Source organism: Spodoptera frugiperda, chromosome 5 (assembly GCF_023101765.2).
Source record: "Spodoptera frugiperda isolate SF20-4 chromosome 5, AGI-APGP_CSIRO_Sfru_2.0, whole genome shotgun sequence".
NCBI classification, from domain to species: domain Eukaryota; kingdom Metazoa; phylum Arthropoda; class Insecta; order Lepidoptera; family Noctuidae; genus Spodoptera; species Spodoptera frugiperda.
The window spans coordinates 6,425,704-6,446,544 of NC_064216.1; the positions used below are offsets into that span (position 1 = coordinate 6,425,704).

At 34.3% G+C, this 20,841-nt stretch overlaps 4 protein-coding genes across 5 annotated transcripts in view; 1 reads left to right on the forward strand and 3 right to left on the reverse strand.

The window, feature by feature from the left end:
• LOC118271835 (cytochrome b5 reductase 4) overlaps nucleotides 1-14,471 on the reverse strand; it is a 92,014-nt gene extending 77,543 nt beyond the window's left edge. The window contains exon 1 of one of the 2 annotated variants that reach the window (XM_050693695.1): nucleotides 14,245-14,471. Coding sequence is in view for 1 of the 2 variants with exons in the window: in XM_035588072.2 (XP_035443965.2) it covers nucleotides 249-260 (12 nt within the window). In the remaining variant the exon portion in view is untranslated. Of the gene's footprint in view, nucleotides 1-248; nucleotides 402-14,244 lie in introns of those variants that run through there. The other variant, XM_035588072.2, reaches the window with a different exon arrangement.
• On the forward strand, nucleotides 369-12,224 carry LOC118271825 (fatty-acid amide hydrolase 2-B). Its single transcript, XM_035588059.2, has 6 exons — nucleotides 369-851; nucleotides 7,471-7,690; nucleotides 9,648-9,780; nucleotides 10,059-10,183; nucleotides 10,615-10,749; nucleotides 10,874-12,224. Exons 1-6 carry the CDS (start codon nucleotides 654-656, stop codon nucleotides 11,647-11,649), a joined length of 1,587 nt encoding a protein of 528 aa, XP_035443952.2. The 5' UTR covers nucleotides 369-653; the 3' UTR covers nucleotides 11,650-12,224.
• On the reverse strand, nucleotides 13,037-13,637 carry LOC118271826 (sentrin-specific protease 8). The gene is made up of 2 exons (XM_050693803.1): nucleotides 13,400-13,637; nucleotides 13,037-13,242 (listed from the first exon to the last, which is right to left on the reverse strand). Exons 1-2 carry the CDS (start codon nucleotides 13,635-13,637, stop codon nucleotides 13,037-13,039), a joined length of 444 nt encoding a protein of 147 aa, XP_050549760.1.
• Nucleotides 14,472-15,568: 1,097 nt separating the features above from the next.
• On the reverse strand, nucleotides 15,569-18,236 carry LOC118272008 (cytochrome c). Its single transcript, XM_035588297.2, has 4 exons — nucleotides 18,068-18,236; nucleotides 17,285-17,360; nucleotides 16,611-16,719; nucleotides 15,569-16,143 (listed from the first exon to the last, which is right to left on the reverse strand). The coding sequence occupies exons 2-4, from the start codon at nucleotides 17,354-17,356 to the stop codon at nucleotides 15,998-16,000; spliced, it is 327 nt and encodes a 108-aa protein (XP_035444190.1). The 5' UTR covers nucleotides 17,357-17,360; nucleotides 18,068-18,236; the 3' UTR covers nucleotides 15,569-15,997.
• Nucleotides 18,237-20,841: the final 2,605 nt, after the last annotated feature.

The window sequence follows — 20,841 nt, forward strand, 5'->3', positions numbered from 1 at the left end:
GTTACTTTTGTTAGTAGGTATCTAAACTTACACCTGATTTGCTTTGTTTACAGGTAAATAAAATACATTAAACTTTTGGTTAGTTGAAAAGTCTGACCAAGCTTTAAAATATTTTGGGTTGAAATGTTTCAGAAATAATCTGTAACCGCTGTCGATAAAGTGAACAATACGAAAATTGTCCAGCGAAAATTTGAATTGAAGAATTGTACAACAATACTAGTAAAGGCTAGTTAGTATCCAGCGCATACCTTGTCATTCATCAATTACTAGTCAAGTAGTCACACATTGCTTCGCTGTAAAGTGATAATAAGACGTGTTTGAAGTGGAGTGGCGGGCTAGCCGGCACGCCAGCACACGCCAGTGAGGAGCCGTAGGACGGCCGAGCCCGACACGTAGCCGCCACACGGCCCACGCGCGAACTACAGCGACAGAGCGAGACGGCTGTACTGACGCAGATACAAGCTGATGTGTCCTCGGTTTATATCGCTCATTCAATGAGTTGAACAGTTCGTTTGTATATGAGCGACACAGGCGTTGTCGCTGCTCGTTGCCGACAAAACTTCTAACATTGTTTTCAAATAAAGTGTGCATAGTGCTAACAAATATTGTTTCTACGCGCAAAGTTTATAAATAGCAGTGATTGTACCACGACCATGTGTAACCCGGAGGTAGTTAAACCTTTACCACTAGCCCTACGAGTGGTTCATGTGCTGAGATTAATATTAGCGATCGTCGGGAAGTTTGTCTTAAGTTTGTACTATGGAACCGAAGGAGAAAAGATTCCACCAATATACGATGATATCCTGAAACAGCCAGCTATTGTAGTTGCGAAGAAAATTCGGAATAAAGAGGTAAGTTTTGAACAGTATAATAAAAATTTTAGAGAATAGAAAGTAAGTTCTGCCGTTATGGAAAAACTTTTCACTGAGGCTTTTAAATTGAAAGTAGCTGACTCTGTTCGCGTTGATGTAGTGTTATTATTTGCAAACATGAACATGACAACAGTTAGCCGGCAAACACGCAGGTTTATAGCCAGTGATGTAACATTTAAAGAGGAAACACAATACGTGATGCAAGTATGTAGGTGCTATGTAACAAGTAAATTGAATGGGAACAGAATGACTATTTGGTTAAAAATACGTGCTCTTCGAGGCATGTAGGTATATGGTATAATCTACCTACTAGTGGTTGCTGCGATTATACCGGTTATTCGTGTTATTTTACTTTTATTTCATTTAAGTAGAAGTTATGTTTACACAGGTCGACTGATAACTATAACTAGGTAAGAGTTGGTCGCTATGCATTTAAAAATACAGTTTCATAACAAAACGTTGATATCTGTAGCATAACACTTGGTATCAAGGTTCAAACTGTAAAAATAATGACTCATTACGAGCACGTTCTTATCTTCTTAGCAAATGATTAGATTATTGGAAATTATCCTGCGTATTTACTTAGATTAAAACGTTTGCAATGTTATTACAAGGATCAAGGATAATGTTTAATGAATCTCATTGGACCATTAGAAGACTTTATAGCGCTCCGCTGTTCGAAAATTGGATTATATTTTTATTTTTCAATGACCTTCTTAATTAAATGGGTTTTGATTTGATTTATATTACTATAGAAAACGAAGATTTCTTTTATCGGTTGCTTTTTAAATACATTATGTTAAACACGAGATAAACTTCGTACCTAACATAAAAACGTGACTTTAATCAAAGTATTTCGTATTTTTATCTCTTAGTACATTGAGCGTGTAGTCCTCCAAATTTCAAGTTCACGTTATAACCTTGACATTATAACCGCCACATACATATTTATTGTTAAATGCCCTTGTATAGTTCACAAATTATACTATTTATTGATGTCTTTAGTAAATAACGATTCTAATATTTCAAGTCAGTTTTGTTTATGATTATGGCTTCATATTTGTCTGACTTTTTTTCGAACCAACAAGCCTTTTACTAGGTGAACCTATCTGGTTTTCATTTAAAGAATCATAACTTGATGCCTATATTTAGATAGACTATCTTCCACCAGAATAGATCTATCAAACCATAACCTAAATCGATAAGACTAACGTTAGTCTGGAATTTCGTACACAGATAACAAATATTATTCGTATGACTTTTACCTCACAAATAAAGATTTACGGCTCTGTGAAAATAATTTTCTTAATTACTAATTTACGTTTACCATTATAATGAGCGTATTTTAACATGAATATTTCAGCTGTGCGGAGTCGGCAGGCACCTAATTAATGTTCACGATTAAGATTAAAAATTGAAATTCTTTTAGGTCATGGCATAGCAACGATGTTTTGTAAATAAACTTGCTTTTGCCCTGGATTTCGTAAGCACATAAGTTTAATAAAATTAGGGCTTATGTGCGTTTTTTATATTTGCTATGAAACTATAGGTACCAAACCTCATCTTTCCAATAGGTAGATTCCAGTAGTTTTGGTTAAGTGTTGTTTATTTCTCAGTAGGTGAAGAGTTTTTGTCTTCAAACTTAAGTCACGTAGGCCATTGTCTGACTTTTTTCTGTTTCAAACCTTGCACAAAAGTGTCAATTTGCGTCTAGCTTCTAGAAAAACATTAACTACTTCAATTATATCACAAAAGCATTAAGTTCCGAGCATACGATACAAGCTTGACTGTTTGGGTAACCCAGTAGTGCTTCTTCTAGTATGTTCCTAATAACATAACTCAGGAAAAGTGGGTTAACTATCCTATTCTGCGAACTCACTCGTGGAGAAACAAGATTTTGTTGTGAATAATGTAGGAAACTAAATAGGCAATATAACAGGTATAACAAGCTAGTTATGACTCAAGTATAGACGGCACAAAAGCCTTTTGTTACCTGTGTCGTGGATAAAACCACTTTGTATTGTCTCCGATGCGAATTCCGCATAATCGTCTAATATCCAAAGTGGGCTTAACTATTCATGTTGAGGAAAAAACTGGTCGTGTATTGAATTGAAGGATATCCGAAGTAGATTGTCTTCTTTGTTGAATTTGAATAAAGCTTATAGGTCATTAGTAAGACTAGAAAATCTTGTTATAGCTACATGACATAATGGCTAAATTAAGCTGATTCCTAAATTCAATTCAAAATGCCAAATACAATAAACAGGTGAATGTTGGTGGCCACAATTGGACCAAAACAAAACTAATTAGATTCAACTTGGTTCGGGACATCGTGGAAATTTCCCGTCGAGGGAATATTTTGGAATGAAAACAATGTTACCTGCCATTTTCGTGTCTCGGTAGGATTATTTAATATTGTTCTTCACATAAATAAAGAAAAAGTAAACAAAGGTTTGTTTTAACTGACTTCCCAGAATAAATGTAAAAGTTAATAACTATATTACATTTTTGTTATGTAATCACATGAAACAGCTGTAGGTACGTATTTGTATAAAATGATCTCGACAGATAGACCATAAAAGTCTTGACAAACGATAATTAAAATCTGGTTTTACGAGTCACCTAACTAGTTAGGTATTTTTTTTATTATTCATGAAGGTTATATTTAAGATAGATAAACAGCTTGATTGAAATTCTGCTAGGAAAATAGCTTGATTGAAACATGATGATTGTTAAAAGCAATGTAACAGTGTATGGGATCGATTGAAATTCGGTATGCTTGGTATAAATCAGATTATAAATAGAGATCCTTGCGCAGTATACCACCATAAACATGAATGCGCATACGCGTATTAGTGAGCCGTTTGTACTACAAAATTGTATTTGTTTCGAGTCTATTATTTCATTTCTTAGTGTTGTAGTGACTAAATATATTTATTTTTCCTCTGATTCTATTGTATTCTGTTGTAACTAAGTAGCATTTCTTTTTATTTCTCTATGACATAAAACATCTAAATATATAAAACTCAAAGGTGACTGACTGACTGACATAGTGATCTATCAACGCACAGCTGAAACCACTGGACGGATCGGGCTGAAATTTGGCATGCAGGTAGATGTTATGACGTAGGCATCCGCTAAGAAAGGATTTTGATCAATTTTACCCCCAAGGGGATAAAATAGGGGATGAAAGTTTGTATGAAACTTTGTCAATTTTAAACCAATCGGACTGAGACTTTGCATGCATAAAGCTACTATGGCGTAGGCAACCCTTAAGAAAGGATTTTGATAAATTCCATTCTTAAGGGGATAAAATAGGGGATGAAAGTTTGTATACATCTTCTTAGATTTTATGAAGAAGTCCTGATGACGAATCAAAATTTTATGATGACGTTTGCTTAAATACGATTTTGATTAATTCAACCCCCATTCAACCCCCACGGGTGATAAAATAAGGGATGATGAAGGATGTAAAATGTATTAGTTTGAACCTATCAGTACGTAATGGAACGAACAAAATAATGTTTAGTCTAAATATATAAAACTCAAAGGTGACTGACTGACTGACTGACTGACTGACATAGTAATCTATCAACGCACAGCCCAAACCACTGGACGGATCGGGCTGAAATTTGGCATGCAGGTAGATGTTATGACGTAGGCATCCGCTAAGAAAGGATTTTGATCAATTCTACCCCCAAGGGGATAAAATAGGGGATGAAAGTTTGTATGAAACTTTGTCAATTTTAAACCAATCGGACTGAGACTTTGCATGCATAAAGCTACTATGGCGTAGGCAACCCTTAAGAAAGGATTTTGATAAATTCCATACCTAAGGGGATAAAATAGGGGATGAAAGTTTGTATACATCTTCTTAGATTTTATGAAAAAGTCCTGATGACGAATCAGAATTTTATGATGACGTTCGCTTAAATACGATTTTGATTAATTCAACCCTCATTCAACCCCCACAGGTGATAAAATAAGGGATGATGAAGGATGTAAAATGTATTAGTTTGAACCTATCAGTACGTAATGGAACGAACAAAATAATGTTTAGTTAATAGCCTAATGACAGATTAGTAAAGAATATTGTGTACAAAGAAGTTTTGTAGGCCCTAATTTTTTACACACGCTAAACAAAAGTAAAGCCGCAAAAACCATACCTAATTAATAATAATACTTCTTAACGCGAGCGAAGCCGCGGGCAAAAGCTAGTAGTAATATATTATTAATATAATTATCTATGACAGAACATTTAATGAATTCAGGTTTTTATTGCTATTCTATTATAAAATGTTTATACTGGTATTTATTTGTATTTATATTCATAGTTTGTGGCGTCTGCGTAATTAATTATTGGGCTATAACGACATTAGGTACCTATAAAATAAAATGTGCCAACGAGAGGGCTTAGTACGAGTCTGGCTTCGTTTAACGAGATCGAAACGTTACTTGTATTTAGCCCTCTGATTGGGTCATTGGTATAGGCCAACCAGAGCGCCGAACTTGGTAACCATATTAATTTATAGGGTTATTACACATATAATAAAGTTTTTATAAGAAATATAAGCATAAATTAGCCATTTATGTTTGGACACGATTACGTAACAACATAATTCAGAAGCATTCTATTGTTTTTCAATGTCTTGATATTTCAACATTGATATTGGAGTTCAATGACCTGGCCAAGTCATTGAACTCCAATATCAGTAATCAGTAATCATAATCTGGCGAGATTATATGTACCTAGGCACATATACGTACACAAATATTTTTTGCACATAAGAAATACTAACGATTGTTAAGATTAGATTAATCAAAATTATCGTTTCTATTCTTAAGTAACGATGGCAGTATTGTTGTGGATTTGGCTGAAGAAAAACAAAATTTTGGGCCTATATAGGCATATAAAAACAGCAGGAAACGTAGCACCCAATGTTGATTGATCAACGACGCAACTAGTAGCATAATTCTGTTTAAATGGGTTCACAATGCGACTTGAATTGACTGAGAGCATTGCCAGTGTACTGAGATGGTAGAACATGCTCTTTTGTTGTACAAGAAGTATGAAATAGATCGAGATTGTTCGCTTTGTAAGCAGTCTTTTAAGGTTAGAAAGACTTTTGAATGTATGAAAAGTTTTGGGCCAGTAAATATTGAGGGCTAATCCTTTTCCCTAATAAATTTGTTTAAACTTGGAGGACATGAGATTAGGATATGATTTTTAACAGGAAAGTAAGGTTAACAAGTTTTACAAAAAAAGGAAAATAAATACGGCGTTGTCTTCTTATAACAGTGAGGGATAATTCATATTGTAGACCCAAGTCGAGCTGCGGACTACCAAGTGGGTTTACCGGAGCTCCAGCTCGAGAAGCAGGAGTAGGAACGGGGTATTTTTTTGTCAGTAAGAGCCTGGCACTCACTCTCGCTTCGCCCAAGTCGAGAGAAGACATAGCATAATTTTCGCCCCTCAAAAAAGTGTTACTTGAATCTAAGTTGGTGATAAGTAGGTACCTACTAGGTAAAAGTACTATGACGTAAGTTAAAACGGAATATGCAAATAAACTATGACCCGTGTTAGGATTAATTGACTCAATTTGTTTCAAATGTCCCAACTTCCCAAGACTGTTGGGCGAAGTAAACTTCTTGCTTTGTTACCTTCCAATTTCGATTCAAATTATTTTAATTACCTGTAAAGGCTTGTGGGCAAAGTTTCTAATGGGGGTACTGAAGTAAGCTAAAGACGATTGCGGTTAAGTACTTAAGTTTAAACTTGGTAATTATATGTAATGATTGTAACCTAAACCGACGCGTATGCATGAAAAAATTGATGACTGTTGATGAAGTGAAAGAGGTATGTAAGATTGGTAGCAATTGGAGTTCTTGCTTGCTCAGGTAGGTAGGTAGATATGCATGTATGATTGTATTCAGGATACTTGGATCGGAATAGCGACAGATGGTCCAAACTGTCCTTGATAACATTTACAGCAGTCGTTAACAAAAACGTAACAAATTAGAAACTTTATTTTATATCTTTAAGATAAGGTTGCATTTTGATTATCTAGGTAATAACTAACTACACATGAAGAATTGTAAATTATATCTATTCTTCCTAATAGACAAATAGGTATCTAGTTTTTATGAAATGACTTATATGCATTCTTAGTCCTCTATATGGTTTATGGCACAAAGTACAATAACACAAACGTTTACTTAAAAAAAAACTTTATTTTGAACTAAAAATACAAGGTCTTTTAACTTTAAGCTGTTTAAAATGTTTTAAGTTGCTTTTCATGTTAATTTAACTGGATCAAAGAGAAAGGGTTGCATTGTGCGTATGTTTTATTTGTGAAAGTAATTTGGTATGTCTCAAAACAGTTTCTCCAAAACGGCAGGACAGATTTGTGTCATTATTTTTTCTTAAGGAATTAAGTGAAATAATTAATTTTGATTGTAATCTTGACAATCTTAACCTTGGTAGATTTTTTTTATATAAAAAAAAAAATGTTGTCGACGTGATTCTTATCATTTAGGTTACACTTGAGAAACTTGAAAAGACATTCTTATATAATTTAATTATATTTTTTAATTACAGATCACGAGCGTGGAAGTGGTGGAAGCATGTATACGTCGGATTAAAGATGTTAATTCTGCCTTAAACTTCTTCGTCGAAGATCGATTCGAAGCGGCTTTGAAGGAAGCACGCGAGGCCGATGAACTCGTCCGAAGCGGTTCGATGTCGGCCACCCAGTTGGAACAAGAGAAACCCTTCCTCGGCGTTCCATTTACAACCAAAGACTGTATAGCTGTCAAAGGTACGTTATACTAAACGATAGATAAGCTAGATATAGTTTTCATAAAATCCAGGCAGCCATGGAATCATTAGACTAAGATATAAATGGTACCGTAGTTTTTGGTTAAGTACCTATTCCTGATATTTCGGCAGTAGAAAGCATTTGAAATGTTCTACACATTTATCGCCATTTTTTGCCTATTAAGTTAAGCGTCTTACCTTTGAATAAGTAATGAGAAAAAGAAATACACAGTAGACACGTCTTTATAATAAATTAATAACTTTTATGAATAATATTAGAAGAAGATAACAGTAGCTAAAATAATATTTTATTATAATTTGCATGAATGATAGTTATTTGTTACATACACATATGCTCGTCATTTTTTTTATCAAAAATACATAATTTTCAAGGGTGTCTCGACTTATTATCAAAGTATTCGATTACATTTCAAATCTCGAGTTTATTAGTTAGATTCTGACATCTGACAATGATGCCAGTACGAAGAATTATATTGACTTTAAAAAGAGGTCACACGAAAGAGGTTATATGACCATCAATTGTGAGTAATTGACAATAGTGTAGGTAGGTTTTTGCGTCCATGTAGGTAGATAAGTGTAGCTAGCGCTGTAATTGTGCACTGTTTCATAATTAAAACAGAAAATTATTATGGTGGTAGGTAATTTTCTACCTGACTCCATTAATGATCGTGATTAATTAGGCACTTACATGACCTGAAACCTTGGTCGTTAAAAAAACGACCCTAATAGACAATTCATTCATGCAGTTATATAATAAGTATTATGAATATATTAATATTTATAAAAAGATAACAATATGTCATATAATAGTGAGTAACAGTAAGTATATGACGATTTATTATGCCTTAATATTTTTGTTCACACAAATAGTAGATTACCTAAATAACTAATGTGAAAAATAAGTAAAGTGTTAGGTATAACTCATATTGTTTACTGAATTACACCTACGATGAAGATAGTCCATGTTTTTTTGTAAAAAACGAACATTGGACGTTATATCATTCTTAAAAGGCTTTAATTATGTGGGTAAATCCACTGTAGACGCGGCTTACGCCCAAAGCACAGACTGATCTCAATTATTATGTCTATTCAATAATCAGTACTTTTAACATATACAAACTTATATCCTTGTTTTCTTCACGGTTCTGTAAAACTGTAACTTGGTCAGGGTCGGTCATTTTTATTGACAAGTATATACAGTAGTAGACTGCACAACTAATTGACACACACATTTAATAAAAAAATTCAAGAGAATTAAATGTATGCTGCGAGTATCGATAGCGATAAAAAAAGATTTTTTAATGGAAACGTCAACGTCTACTGACATCTTCAGCCGCATCTTAGAGCGCATTAGGTATAATATAACGAGAGATACAACGAGTAACAAAGTATAACTATTACTTTACAAGTAGTAGGTACCTAAAGAACGTGATAATATAATATTAAGTAATTGTTAACTAATTACACCTAACTATTTGATGGTAGTCCAATGTTGGACATTGGACTATCGTCAGGCTACAGTAGTTAGGCTGAATAATATTATGCACAGCTGATTCAATTATTATGTCTATTCAATTTTGTATTTTATTTAAGCCTCCATACTTGGTGGTCATTTCTCATTGGAGGTATTGGAATTGAATCCAGACTTTGAAAAATTACCTAATTATTAGGAAAGACTTGACATTTTATCTATGATGGGACTCATGAGAAGAATTCGGTTATAAGGTGACTGGAATACCTACATTAAATGTGTAAGGTAGGTCTATTGACAGTTCTTCAAAGAATTGTAGGTATTGGCGTTCCATAGTCTCTGCCTATCCTCATGAGAAATAGGTGTGAGAATATGTATGTTCTTCCATTTTCCCCTTTCCTTTAAAAAAGGCATGAAGTGTTTAATACTCAGTACAAAAATTAATTATCCTTTTCGATGATTACAGGATTGCACCAAACAGCCGGTGTGGTACTTCGCAAAGATTTTATCGCTGAAAAGGACTGCGATGTGATCATGCTGTTAAGACAGAATGGTGCCATCATCCTGGGACTCACGAATGTTCCTGAATTGTGCATGTGGTTAGTACCAATATAATATTTCATTATTTTTAGTAGGTACATGATTTCATTATATCCTAATAGGTTGTTATGCAAGACGAATACGCAGATATTATATTTGTACGCAGCCGAGTAGTTTCTTGTAGACCATCAAAGTCTAAATGTAGGAGGCAGAAAACTAACTTTACAGGGAGGCAGACAAATACCTTTTTATGGACTAGAGGACCTCTTATCAGTACATTGCACTTGCAACCCCTACACTGGATGAATTACAAAACCTTTTATAATAAATGTTCCAGGTGGGAGACCCATAATCACATCCATGGCAGAACGAACAACGCTTACAACACCACAAGGATGGTTGGTGGGTCATCTGGCGGAGAGGGGTGCTGCCAGTCTGCTGCTGGAAGCGTCTTCGGTATAGGTGCGTATAATAAAGCACTTTTTTCAATCTTCTATCAAGATATACAAGCTCATAATATACAAGGAGGCATTAAAAGAGCTGATAGTGGTACCTATAAAGATAAGTAGAATATTCAATGTTAACGTTTGTCTGTCTACCATCAGAACGGTCTGTAAGTTTTGTTTCCACATTTAACAGACTACATACAAACATTAGCCTACCTAGATCAGTTTTTACTCTGCTATTAATAAATATTTCGTCAGCGCAATCCAATGTATGTTTATTTTATTCACGTTTTTACGATACTAATTTTACTAATGCGTTTCTGTGTCATCATTTAGCCACTTTATCCTTGAATGTTGAATCAATACGGACATTTACTCGTATTGGGCTTAGGTTACTATTTGACAATAAGAGTAATGTTATACCTAATGATTGTTTTGTAATTTAAGGTTCCGACATCGGTGGTTCGATACGCATGCCAGCCTACTTCAACGGAATTTTCGGTCACAAGCCATCACGAAACATCGTCTCAAACGAAGGACAGTATCCAGTCCCGGAGTCTGATTTATTAAATTCATTCTTGGGTAAGAATTTTAATAATTTTCCTAGGCTGGTACTACTAATCGAACTTGATCATTAATAATATGCTTTAGTTTATGAACTGATAGGTATAACACATTATTAATTTAAATATGTCGTTATTCACAGGTATTGGTCCAATGACCAGACATGCAGTGGACTTGAAGCCTATCATGAAGGTTATATCAGGACACAACGCTAAGAAACTTAATCTAGATGAGCCTGTCGATATTAAAAAACTCAGGTATTTCTACCAGTTTAGCACAAATGGTCCATTGGTGGACGCTGTTGATCCAGAAATTATAGCCGCCATGAAAAAGGTCACAGAATTCTTGAAGAAACAGTATAAAATAGAGGCGCAGGAAAAGAAAATACCCCTAATGCGTAAGGCAATGGCAATTTGGTTCGCAAACATGAAGAGCACGAAAAGGTTTGGTCAATTTATTATGCCCAACGACAGCATAGGCAGCATATTATTGGAAATAGTGAAGAATATATTTGGACTTTCTGGCAACACATTCATAGGGCTTATCACGTCGTTGTTCGATTATGGAGGTACCGAGGTTGGAAGCGAGAGATACAAGCATTATCTCAAACTTCGTGATGATTTAGAGTTAATATTTGCAAACTTGCTGGGCGATGACGGCGTGTTCTTCTTCCCCACTCATCCGACAACGGCACCATACCACAATGAACCACTCGTCCGGCCCTTCAACTTTTCTTACACTGCCATCATTAACTGTTTAGGACTACCATCAACGACAGTGCCTCTAGGTTTAAGCAGGGAAGGTTTGCCGATTGGAATCCAAGTGATAGCCAATCACAACCAAGACAGGTTATGTTTCGCCGTAGCTGAAGAATTAAACCAAGCATTCGGAGGATGGGTGGAACCACAAAAATCATAAATAATACTATTTGTATAACATTGCAATTTAATGATGCTATCAAAGTGCATGTCACAATATTTTTTGTAATATTTAACATATTTCTATATTGCCTTAAATGTTATTTGTAGTGAGATTTAATTTATAATGATATTTTATTAATAATCTTGCTTATGTGAGATATTTTTAGATGAGTGTTGGCATTGAGATACGAACTGGCTTTGGGTGGTACAAGGATTTTTACTAGTGATGACTGTTCCCTCTTTCCATAGAATTAAGTACCTATGTACCTTATTACGAATCATAGTTTTTTTTTATAATCCTTTTATTTTTGTAACAGAAGTATTTTTATTTTCTTTTAAGATATCAAGTTAATCTTTAAGATCTCTTTTTTACGAGAAATCAATCAATCAATGCAATAGTAAGGGTACTGATATTGTTAAAGCATTACCTAAGTAAGTACTTATTTGTATGAAACGAGTGACAAAATAATTCTATTATTATGTATTAGATAGATTGTACCTGCGTACTGGGAAATGTCTGTTTAGCCTATAAAATAGGAAATGCGAAATGTAATAAAATAATTTTTCAACTAATTGATGACTATCATTTGGCAAGGTTCCCAGATGCGTATCTGCTTACAAGCCTCTTACCTACCTAACAATTACCTCTCTCGACATGTGGGCTATAAAGCCATTAGTTAGAGTGTTTGATTCCTATAAGATCCCATAAAATCGATGCCTGTCGGTGGCCCAAGTATTGGTTTATTTACAACTCCGCTAAATCTGCTGATCCACAAATTGTTGTTTAGCGTTTGGGGGTGACCTTCGTCCATTGGAGAAAATCTTAAAGTGCTTATCTCGCGAAAATCTAAAAGGTAATCGAATCGTAAAAGTAATCCGACTCAGCCTATCTCTATTAGCTGGATTCTCGATGGAATCAATGACCCTGGGCTTAGCCCAGTTTTGAACCCAATAGGAGATACAAACCCATTATATTTTATAAATGAACTATCTACTTTTTTCAAGTTATACTAAAATACTGCTAGGCTACCCTCTAGAAATTAAGTATTAAATGATGACGCCTATACAAACGTCGAATGGCGAGTTACCAAATATTATTTTCGAATCTAATTTACCTAAGATGAATGGTGAGTGCCAGTTCTATTTATAATGATGTGAGTAATCTGTATCTAATCTAAAATATCTGACTGATTCAGATATTTTGGTGCTCAATTGCTGAGTAATCATAGAGCACAATTATGTAAAGTTATCAGCAAAACTAAATTTAGAAAATTGTACAAAAAAAAATGGCCGAATATCATTGATTAGAATTTTAATAAATTAGTTTTAACAAAAGCATAATAATAATTACACTAATGAACAACATTACTATAACAAATTATTTATTAGGAGTCAGAGAGGCTGTAGATGAGATTTAATATTTCTTTCCTTTTAGCGGAGGGGCTGATCTTGTCAAGCATTTCACAGCTGGCTATCTGTCCTGTTAGATGTGCATGGTGAGCGAGACGCTCAGCATTGCATAGGACATAGACTCCACAGTCATAACCATTGCTCTGTTGCAAACAATCTTTCGTTACAAAATTGATGTTACCTGAAACGAGTTCCTGATATTAGAAAAAGAAATAAAAATGTAGGTAATTGTGTGTATACTTTTTGACGCCAATATTGGAAGTTATTAAATGAATTACTGATTGTTTTGTTTTATTTGAATTTAGAAAAAAGATGCAATATTGTGATAAATTACTTACCCTTAGATAGATAAGGTATCAGATGACTAGCAAGTTCCCAGGCAGCTTTATGATTGCTCACATATGAAGAATCCAAATGGTAAAAACAGGCTTCAGGTTTTGAATAAACTAGAAGACTCCAGTGTGAGCCACCGGCCATGTCTGGCGTATCATTGTCATTTAGTGCAAAGAACACAAATTGTTTCTTACTTATTTCAAGAGGTTCTAGAAATGTTGCTATTTCATCTTCTTGAACCATCTTTATACATTGTGTCACTTCTGGTGATACAAACAACAGCTCTTTAGCATTTTTGAATGTCTTTTTCTCTAAGTATTCAAAGTAAAATGATATTATAGTATCATTCAGCCAGTATGGTCCATTCAAAAGATGAATATCTGACTGATGAAGTAATATACTATGGAAGCTCAATACAATCGAAGGTTTGGCCATTTTCAATATATTAGGTACAACTTACGATGTCCAGTTACATTCAAGCTCCTAACACTATGTTGATATTGATCTGGTAAGCAAGAAAAATTTAACCAAAATAAAATATTTGTATACTTTTACAGCATAACAAATTAACGTGTCTGTCAACCTTGAATATTGGTAGATTTAAAATTTTAACGATCAAATATATTTTTTAAATTATTGCGTGTTTAATTTAATTATAGAAAAAGACATTACATAGAAAATACAAACATTCCATAAAATGTAAGTATAAATGTTGTTCTATAATTAATAGCTCGCGTATAATGCGTAAAATAATTGGTAAGAATAGAATTATATTGGTCACATAAAAACTGGTCGACGTTCACATGTAATTTATTACATATTTGGTCACGAGAAATATAAATGAACTCACCTCAAGGATTGATAGAGTACGAAAGCATTTATAAGAGTCACGTTTTAAATAATTTAGATTTCACTAATATTTTTAAATTACTGCTTTTTCATACTGTTTTGCTGATTTATGCGACAAATAATTACTACGACGGCCGTACGCAATCGTTCAATTCATTGCGATTTACAGCGATTTTGTCATTTTTTTGGTCGTCAATGTCATACGTCAATGTCAAAGTAGGAAAATACCGAATGTCATTGTTGTCAAAGTGACGATTGACATGAATGGTTCGTTTAGTTATTGATTTATTAATTTACTTTTTGATAGTTTTATATATATAAATATATGTAATATCTTCTTCTTCTGGTCTTAATATCCTTGAGAACATTAAATAACTAGAATATAAGAAATTACTACTTTTTTAGGAGACAGCTCGTTCCTTCAGTGTTGCCATACGAATAAACAAAGTAAATCAATAATCGTAAAAATATTCTCGATTCTCGATACCAATATCATATAGTAGTAGTCTTTGCTCGCTACGTTACCTTGACAAAGAATAACGATTTTCACATGATTTTGATTGAATATAACTACCGAGTTAAATGTAATCCAGTTCGATTGTATTTAGATACTTACATTCTTGTCACGTTACATAATCAGTACATTAGATCATTTATTTTGAACTGTGGTTTATATCCTACCCTCTGATCTAGAGCTGCGAATTACCTCTCGGGGTCTGGCTCGAAAAGCAGGAGTAGGAACGGGGTGGTCTTGGTAAGAGTCTGTTAGGTACACTTTCTCCCGCTGCCCAAGACGGGAGAAGTCATTGGATGATTTTCCTCCTACAAAAATTCCTACCTACATTTTTTCCTCCTAAAAGTTAATCCTCCTTTACTATAGGAAAAGTTCTTTTGCTTCAACATCCTTTTTATTTTTATATCTTCTATCTTTAGATAATGCAAAAGCAGATGCAGATGCATTAGCAAAACAACACAAAATTATTGTCGTCGATACCCACTTCAGGATCAATAATTATTTTAACTAATACACTTCGTAAACGCAGTTCCTATTCCTATTAGTTACTAACATCATAATAGGCACAGCTGTCTATTCAACAAACTTAAGTCTTGTTCACATATTGATTGAACTAGTTTGCTACGTCGCATCGCCATCGTCGTCGCACGGAAGCATTACGTCATTCTTACCTATTGCTTGTCTAGTCTAGAAGTTGATTTTGACTTCGTATTCATCAGCAAAATGTAAAGTAAAAAAATAAACGACATGTACCTAAAAATAAAACTAAACATAAAAAGCAATTAAGAAAAAAAAATGCAAAAACAAAAAGTAATTTGTTAAAATTATTTATTAAATAATTTCATTTAACCATAAATAATAATTGGTAACAATTATCAGAAATAGTCATCACACATTTGGTACTTAGGCGATTTGAAGAAAATAAATAGTGATTCGTGACACATTCACAAATGAAAAGCTTTAGGGGGAGTCTAGTTAATAATTTAATAACAGTAATCCACTCATAACATCAAAGAGTATACAGATTGTAATACACTCCACACTGTAACTTGTACTCACATAATTGTAGATAACAGCTAAGAATATGACATGTGAACTATATACTAAGTGTATCACGCAACTTAATATTGCTAAATACGATTGATGATACTGATTGGGCTAAAAAATAAGAAGCATATTCCCAAATAAACTGGAAAATGCCTCTTATTTTAAACGAAATTTGTCCTATGTCTTGGTAAATTTACTTAGTAGCTTCTTTTAGGTAGGCGATGAGGTCTGCGCGTTCATTGGGCTTCTTCAGACCGGCGAACACCATCTTGGTACCAGGGATGTACTTCTTGGGGTTCTCCAAGTACTCGAAGAGGGTGTCCTCACCCCATGAGATACCTATAAAATGTGAAATAAATTATTACTATCATTATTCATGACATTGAAAAAAAAACCTTCAGATACTGATAAGTGATAACTAATCAAGCATTATATCAGACAGTCATTCTGATTGAACATTGTACATGTGGCATTAGATTTACGCTTCTATAGTAATAGATAGTAGTCAGTGGAACTTTGGACATGACATCATCAACTAAGTAGTTAGGAGAACAATGTGCTAGTTTTATATACAGAGTGATTTATACATGTAAACTATGGTTTAAGAAACAAAAGAACTACTACAATACATGACTAACTAAAATAGTGATGAACATGATTGATTTCTTGATACATTATCAAGAACTGATTTCAGTATCTCATGATATATTATCTGAATGTTACAGGATGTGGTTGGATTTAACAAATAAGATAATGAAGTTAAATTCCGATTAATGTTAAGGGCATGTTAAAAATAAATTACTCACCTTTGGACTTGTTGGCATCTGAGTATGAGAAGCCGGCGGCCTGGCCAGTCTTGCGACCCCAGAAACCGTGTAGGTTAGGACCTACTTTGTGTTTGCCACCAGCTTCAACCTGAAACATAGAGACACAAATTGTTGGTATAGAATGTTCTAGGCTTTTTCCTCATGACATAATAGTTTATGTAGGTACATGTTATGTAAGAATCACTTGATGAATTATCCATTAAACTTGATTTTCTAGAAAATTCTGTAGTTATTTTTTATGGTCTAATTTATTCTGAATAAATTATAAGAATACTATTTGAGTGATGATTGTAATAAATAACATGGTGTGAAATAAATTATTAAGTAAATTAAAAGTTAGTATATTTACTACAATTTACCTCAAATAGGAAGATTAACTTCTATCACACAGACATAATGTTCAAATTCAAATGACTCATTATGAAAGGTAAAACTTTAAGTAAATGTTGGATTTACCCAGTTACGAATTAACAGGAAAATTAAATTCTCTGTTAGCATTTCAAGTTAAGTGTCTTTAGGAAAAAAAAAATTAATCAGTAATGCCAGAAATAAAATTTCAATGTCATGAGTGACAATGGGCAATGTCATTGATGACAGTAATCAATGATGTTCAAGGGAAGCTGATTATATTGAAGTACAGAATAATTACTTACAGTGTGGCACTGGGCACATCTTTGGACAAAGATTTTCTTGCCGTTTTCAGCGTTTCCTGCGGGGATACCCATGTTTCTGGAAAAAGGAAACAGAAGAAGTTAAAAATAAGGTTTTTATGCACTTTTAACTGTACATTTATAAAAGGAACAGTTGATTGATTGGTCGGTCGTGATTTTTATAGGTTATGTTGAGATCATGATGACTTCAAGGTCATGACTGACGGTGGATATTTCCTATATAAATTAACTATATTAAGGTTTAGATAACATCACTAGGTGTGTTATGTAAACAAAAAATACATAAATCTATAAAAAGAAGTTAGGTAACACGGAAAAATGGGTGGGAATCTCCACTGAGTCAGCAAAAGTCGAGAATTAAACATCTTAAAAATCCTAAGTAATTATAATATAGATTTAAATATCCTAGATGAATACAATGGTTTATTAATAATTGCTGGTCTGGAATTTACTGGTCGGAATTAGGTCAGGATCAATGTCAGCGGGGAGTTCCAAGGCACAAGGTGTCGTAATGTCAAGTTACGTAAGTGCATGAAATACTGAATATACACCAAATCACCACAATATTGTGCCCTATTACAAACATAATAACGTCCCCTTACTGTTATTATTGTAATAATCATAGAAAGAACACTTAAACTCATCAAACACTTGTTCTAGGAAAAAAAATTACCGAAGGTTTAACACCAAAATCAATACGCGTGTTAATTTTAAAACTGAATGATAGACATATAAATGGCTTAAATACAACAAGAATTTACTTACGGTTTTTGTGTTTTTTGAGTTAAGTAAGATTACCGCGACGTTCGCTCACCACAATTTGGACTTTTTTAATGACGAAAATGAATACGTGAAGTCGTGACAGCAACGTGCGTGCACACTCACACGGCAACGAATGAATGAACTAGAGAATAATGTTGCCACATCTTTGCTCAATGTGCCCGCGCAAATCGATACGTAAGCAAATTCCTACGTAATCTGTGACGTTCGAAAGGGTCTAATTACGAGTCCACGTCCAGAATATTTATCTGAATATTTATTTTAAGAATAAGATATCTGCAGATTTAGTACATTTAAAAGTTAATCGGGCATGCAATGTTTCTTCAAGTCTACAATCATTCATTCAATAATACTGCAAGGTCTGCAAATAAATTAATCCTTATTTACATAAAAATAATTAAACACCTAGGCAATTGATTAAAAAAATATAATTTATTGCCCTGTTTTACCCAGTATCACACAACTTTTAGGTACTTATAATAGTTTTTTAATAATGATACCAGTACACAGCTTTGAAATAATTTGCTGTGTAGATCTAATATCCAAAGAAAAGTTGTAATGGAAAATGTTCCTACATTTTATTGCTACATTTTAAAGTAGGTCTAGCTATAAAGTAAAAGGCCAGCAAAGCATTTTTATAACATTCGGTGTTACGATCGCTCACGGGTATCGACCATTTGGCCCATTGCTTACCAGTAGGTGATTCGTTTGTTCATTTACCACCCTATGCCATAGGCGTAGCCAGGGGGGTTATGGGGGTTCAAATCCCCCCCTCCCCGAAAAATGCGTACCTAGACATTACAGAGCGTTATTTTTGTAGTTAGCATAGTACATCCCCTGTTTGGCAAAGGTCTCTATGACTACCTATGAATCTGTAACCTGGCTATGCCTATGCCCTATGCCATAAACAAAATATAGGTTGGTACCTTGTAGATATCCTTTGGAATAAGCTGGTAATCGTTTACGCAGCTTGAGGATCCGCGGAGCGAGGGCTGTCATTCTGTTTCCGTATATCCGTTACTTGGGCAAACTGCAGGGATTTCTTTATTCTTTGCTCTTAAATCCGTACTGACTATCTACAATTTTAGGTGATCATCAGGTGTCTATACAACTCCAAAATGGGTTTGAGATCTATCACCCACTTATAGCCACACATAGTTCTGTTTTTTTATTGTTTTTGCGTGTGGAGACTTATTATGCTAAAATATTATAAATTATTTTTGCCTTAAGAAGACAGAAGGTCGATAAAACTATGACAGAGAAACTGTCAGCGTCAGATATCTGTTTTTCTTTTCAACCAGTACCTCTTGTTGATAGTTGGTTGGATAAAGAGAGAAGAAGGGAAGGAGTTTATAATGCTACTATCTACCCTGAGACAAGTACAATAATACATGTTTTTAGTGGAACTCTTTATATAATTAATTTGCTGAGGATTACCGAAAACATTCTTATGGTGTTTTGTATGCTACGGATAATCTTCTTTACACTATAATTAACCGATGATAAATCGTTAGCTTATCTAACAATATATCAAATAAGTTTTCCTATCTAATGCGAGGTAAAAATATGTATGGAAAAGTAGATCGACAATTAAAAATTATGGCGTAATATTTACGCATTGTTTTGAAATATCAACTGCACGTGACAGACTTACTACGGGTTTCCTCTGAATAAGAGGGCTTGCCATAATTTCCACGCTCGGAAGATGGGTTGTTTAAATTTAATTTATTTATTTTTTTCATTTTTTGATAGAGTATAATCATCCTATGACTTCTCCCGCCTTTAGTGAGGCGAGAGGAACTGTCAGATTATTACTGACTAAAAACCACCCCCGTCCCTACAATTAATAAATAATCGAACCAGAACCCCCGGTTGCAGACCCGGAGGTCCGATTAATGAGGACCTACTGCTTTCGGTTTCTATAAAATGTTTAAGTCCCTTAGTCAGCTCTTAGTGCACTTGCGAAAGATTATGGAGGGTTACAAATGTATTTGCTCTGCACACCACGCGCCCATTCCGTTCAAAAATTAGTTCTTAAACTCGTGACTGTACCTATACCTACGTATTATGTACGTCGCTACATTTGCACTCGGCAATGAAAACTCTAGTGTTTACCTACGAGTAGAGCTAATTTTGCGTGACTAAAAATAATAGAAGCGGTACGTATGTACGGTAGTCATACATACCTATTATTATGTGTATAGACCATTATTTTATGTGTGTGCGTCGCGTAGTAGTAGCTACAATTAGATATATTTCAATACATGCCTACATATAGGTAGGTACACACATGTAGGTGTGTTACTTTTCTAGTAATGTTATTAGTTTTGTCCATTGCAATTTGCTTGAGTAGTACCTAGCTAGTAGTGTTATTAGCACTTCACTTGTGACATCATTCGCGTTAATTTTTCCATTATTTTTAAGGTTGGAAAATCATCCATTGACTTCTCCTTCTCCCGCTTTGGGCGAGGCGAGAGAGATTGTCAGACTCTTACTGACTAAAAACCACCCCGTTAGGAACGGGCCTGCTTTTCGAGCCGGAGCCCCTAAGTAGTCTGTAGCTCCGGATGAGGCATCAGCCCTACTGGGCCTTATCTGTGATGATCTGGTGGCTCTTTGAAGCGCGTGGAACACAATCCACCGCACGCAGAATTTTCCATACTATTAAGAATTGAAGGTTACCTAGTTTAATTTACTTTTCTAAATGGCAATGATACTTTGCTACCTACTGATACAGTTGGTTAATGTGCCTATTAGCT

What these genes read in the sequence shown, in the direction of transcription:
- LOC118271825 (XM_035588059.2), top strand. Translation starts at nt 654, where the DNA reads ATGTGTAACCCGGAGGTAGTTAAACCTTTACCACTAGCCCTACGAGTG. An exon ending in GTTCCTGAATTGTGCATGTG is followed by an intron (nt 9,781 to 10,058) that starts GTTAGTACCAAT and finishes TAAATGTTCCAG; the next exon opens with GTGGGAGACCCATAATCACA. An exon ending in TGGAAGCGTCTTCGGTATAG is followed by an intron (nt 10,184 to 10,614) that starts GTGCGTATAATA and finishes TTGTAATTTAAG; the next exon opens with GTTCCGACATCGGTGGTTCG.
- LOC118271826 (XM_050693803.1), bottom strand. Translation starts at nt 13,637, where the DNA reads ATGGTTCAAGAAGATGAAATAGCAACATTTCTAGAACCTCTTGAAATA. An exon ending in GATACCTTATCTATCTAAGG is followed by an intron (nt 13,243 to 13,399) that starts GTAAGTAATTTA and finishes AACTCGTTTCAG; the next exon opens with GTAACATCAATTTTGTAACG.
- LOC118272008 (XM_035588297.2), bottom strand. Translation starts at nt 17,356, where the DNA reads ATGGGTATCCCCGCAGGAAACGCTGAAAACGGCAAGAAAATCTTTGTC. An exon ending in GATGTGCCCAGTGCCACACT is followed by an intron (nt 16,720 to 17,284) that starts GTAAGTAATTAT and finishes TCTATGTTTCAG; the next exon opens with GTTGAAGCTGGTGGCAAACA. An exon ending in AGATGCCAACAAGTCCAAAG is followed by an intron (nt 16,144 to 16,610) that starts GTGAGTAATTTA and finishes CACATTTTATAG; the next exon opens with GTATCTCATGGGGTGAGGAC.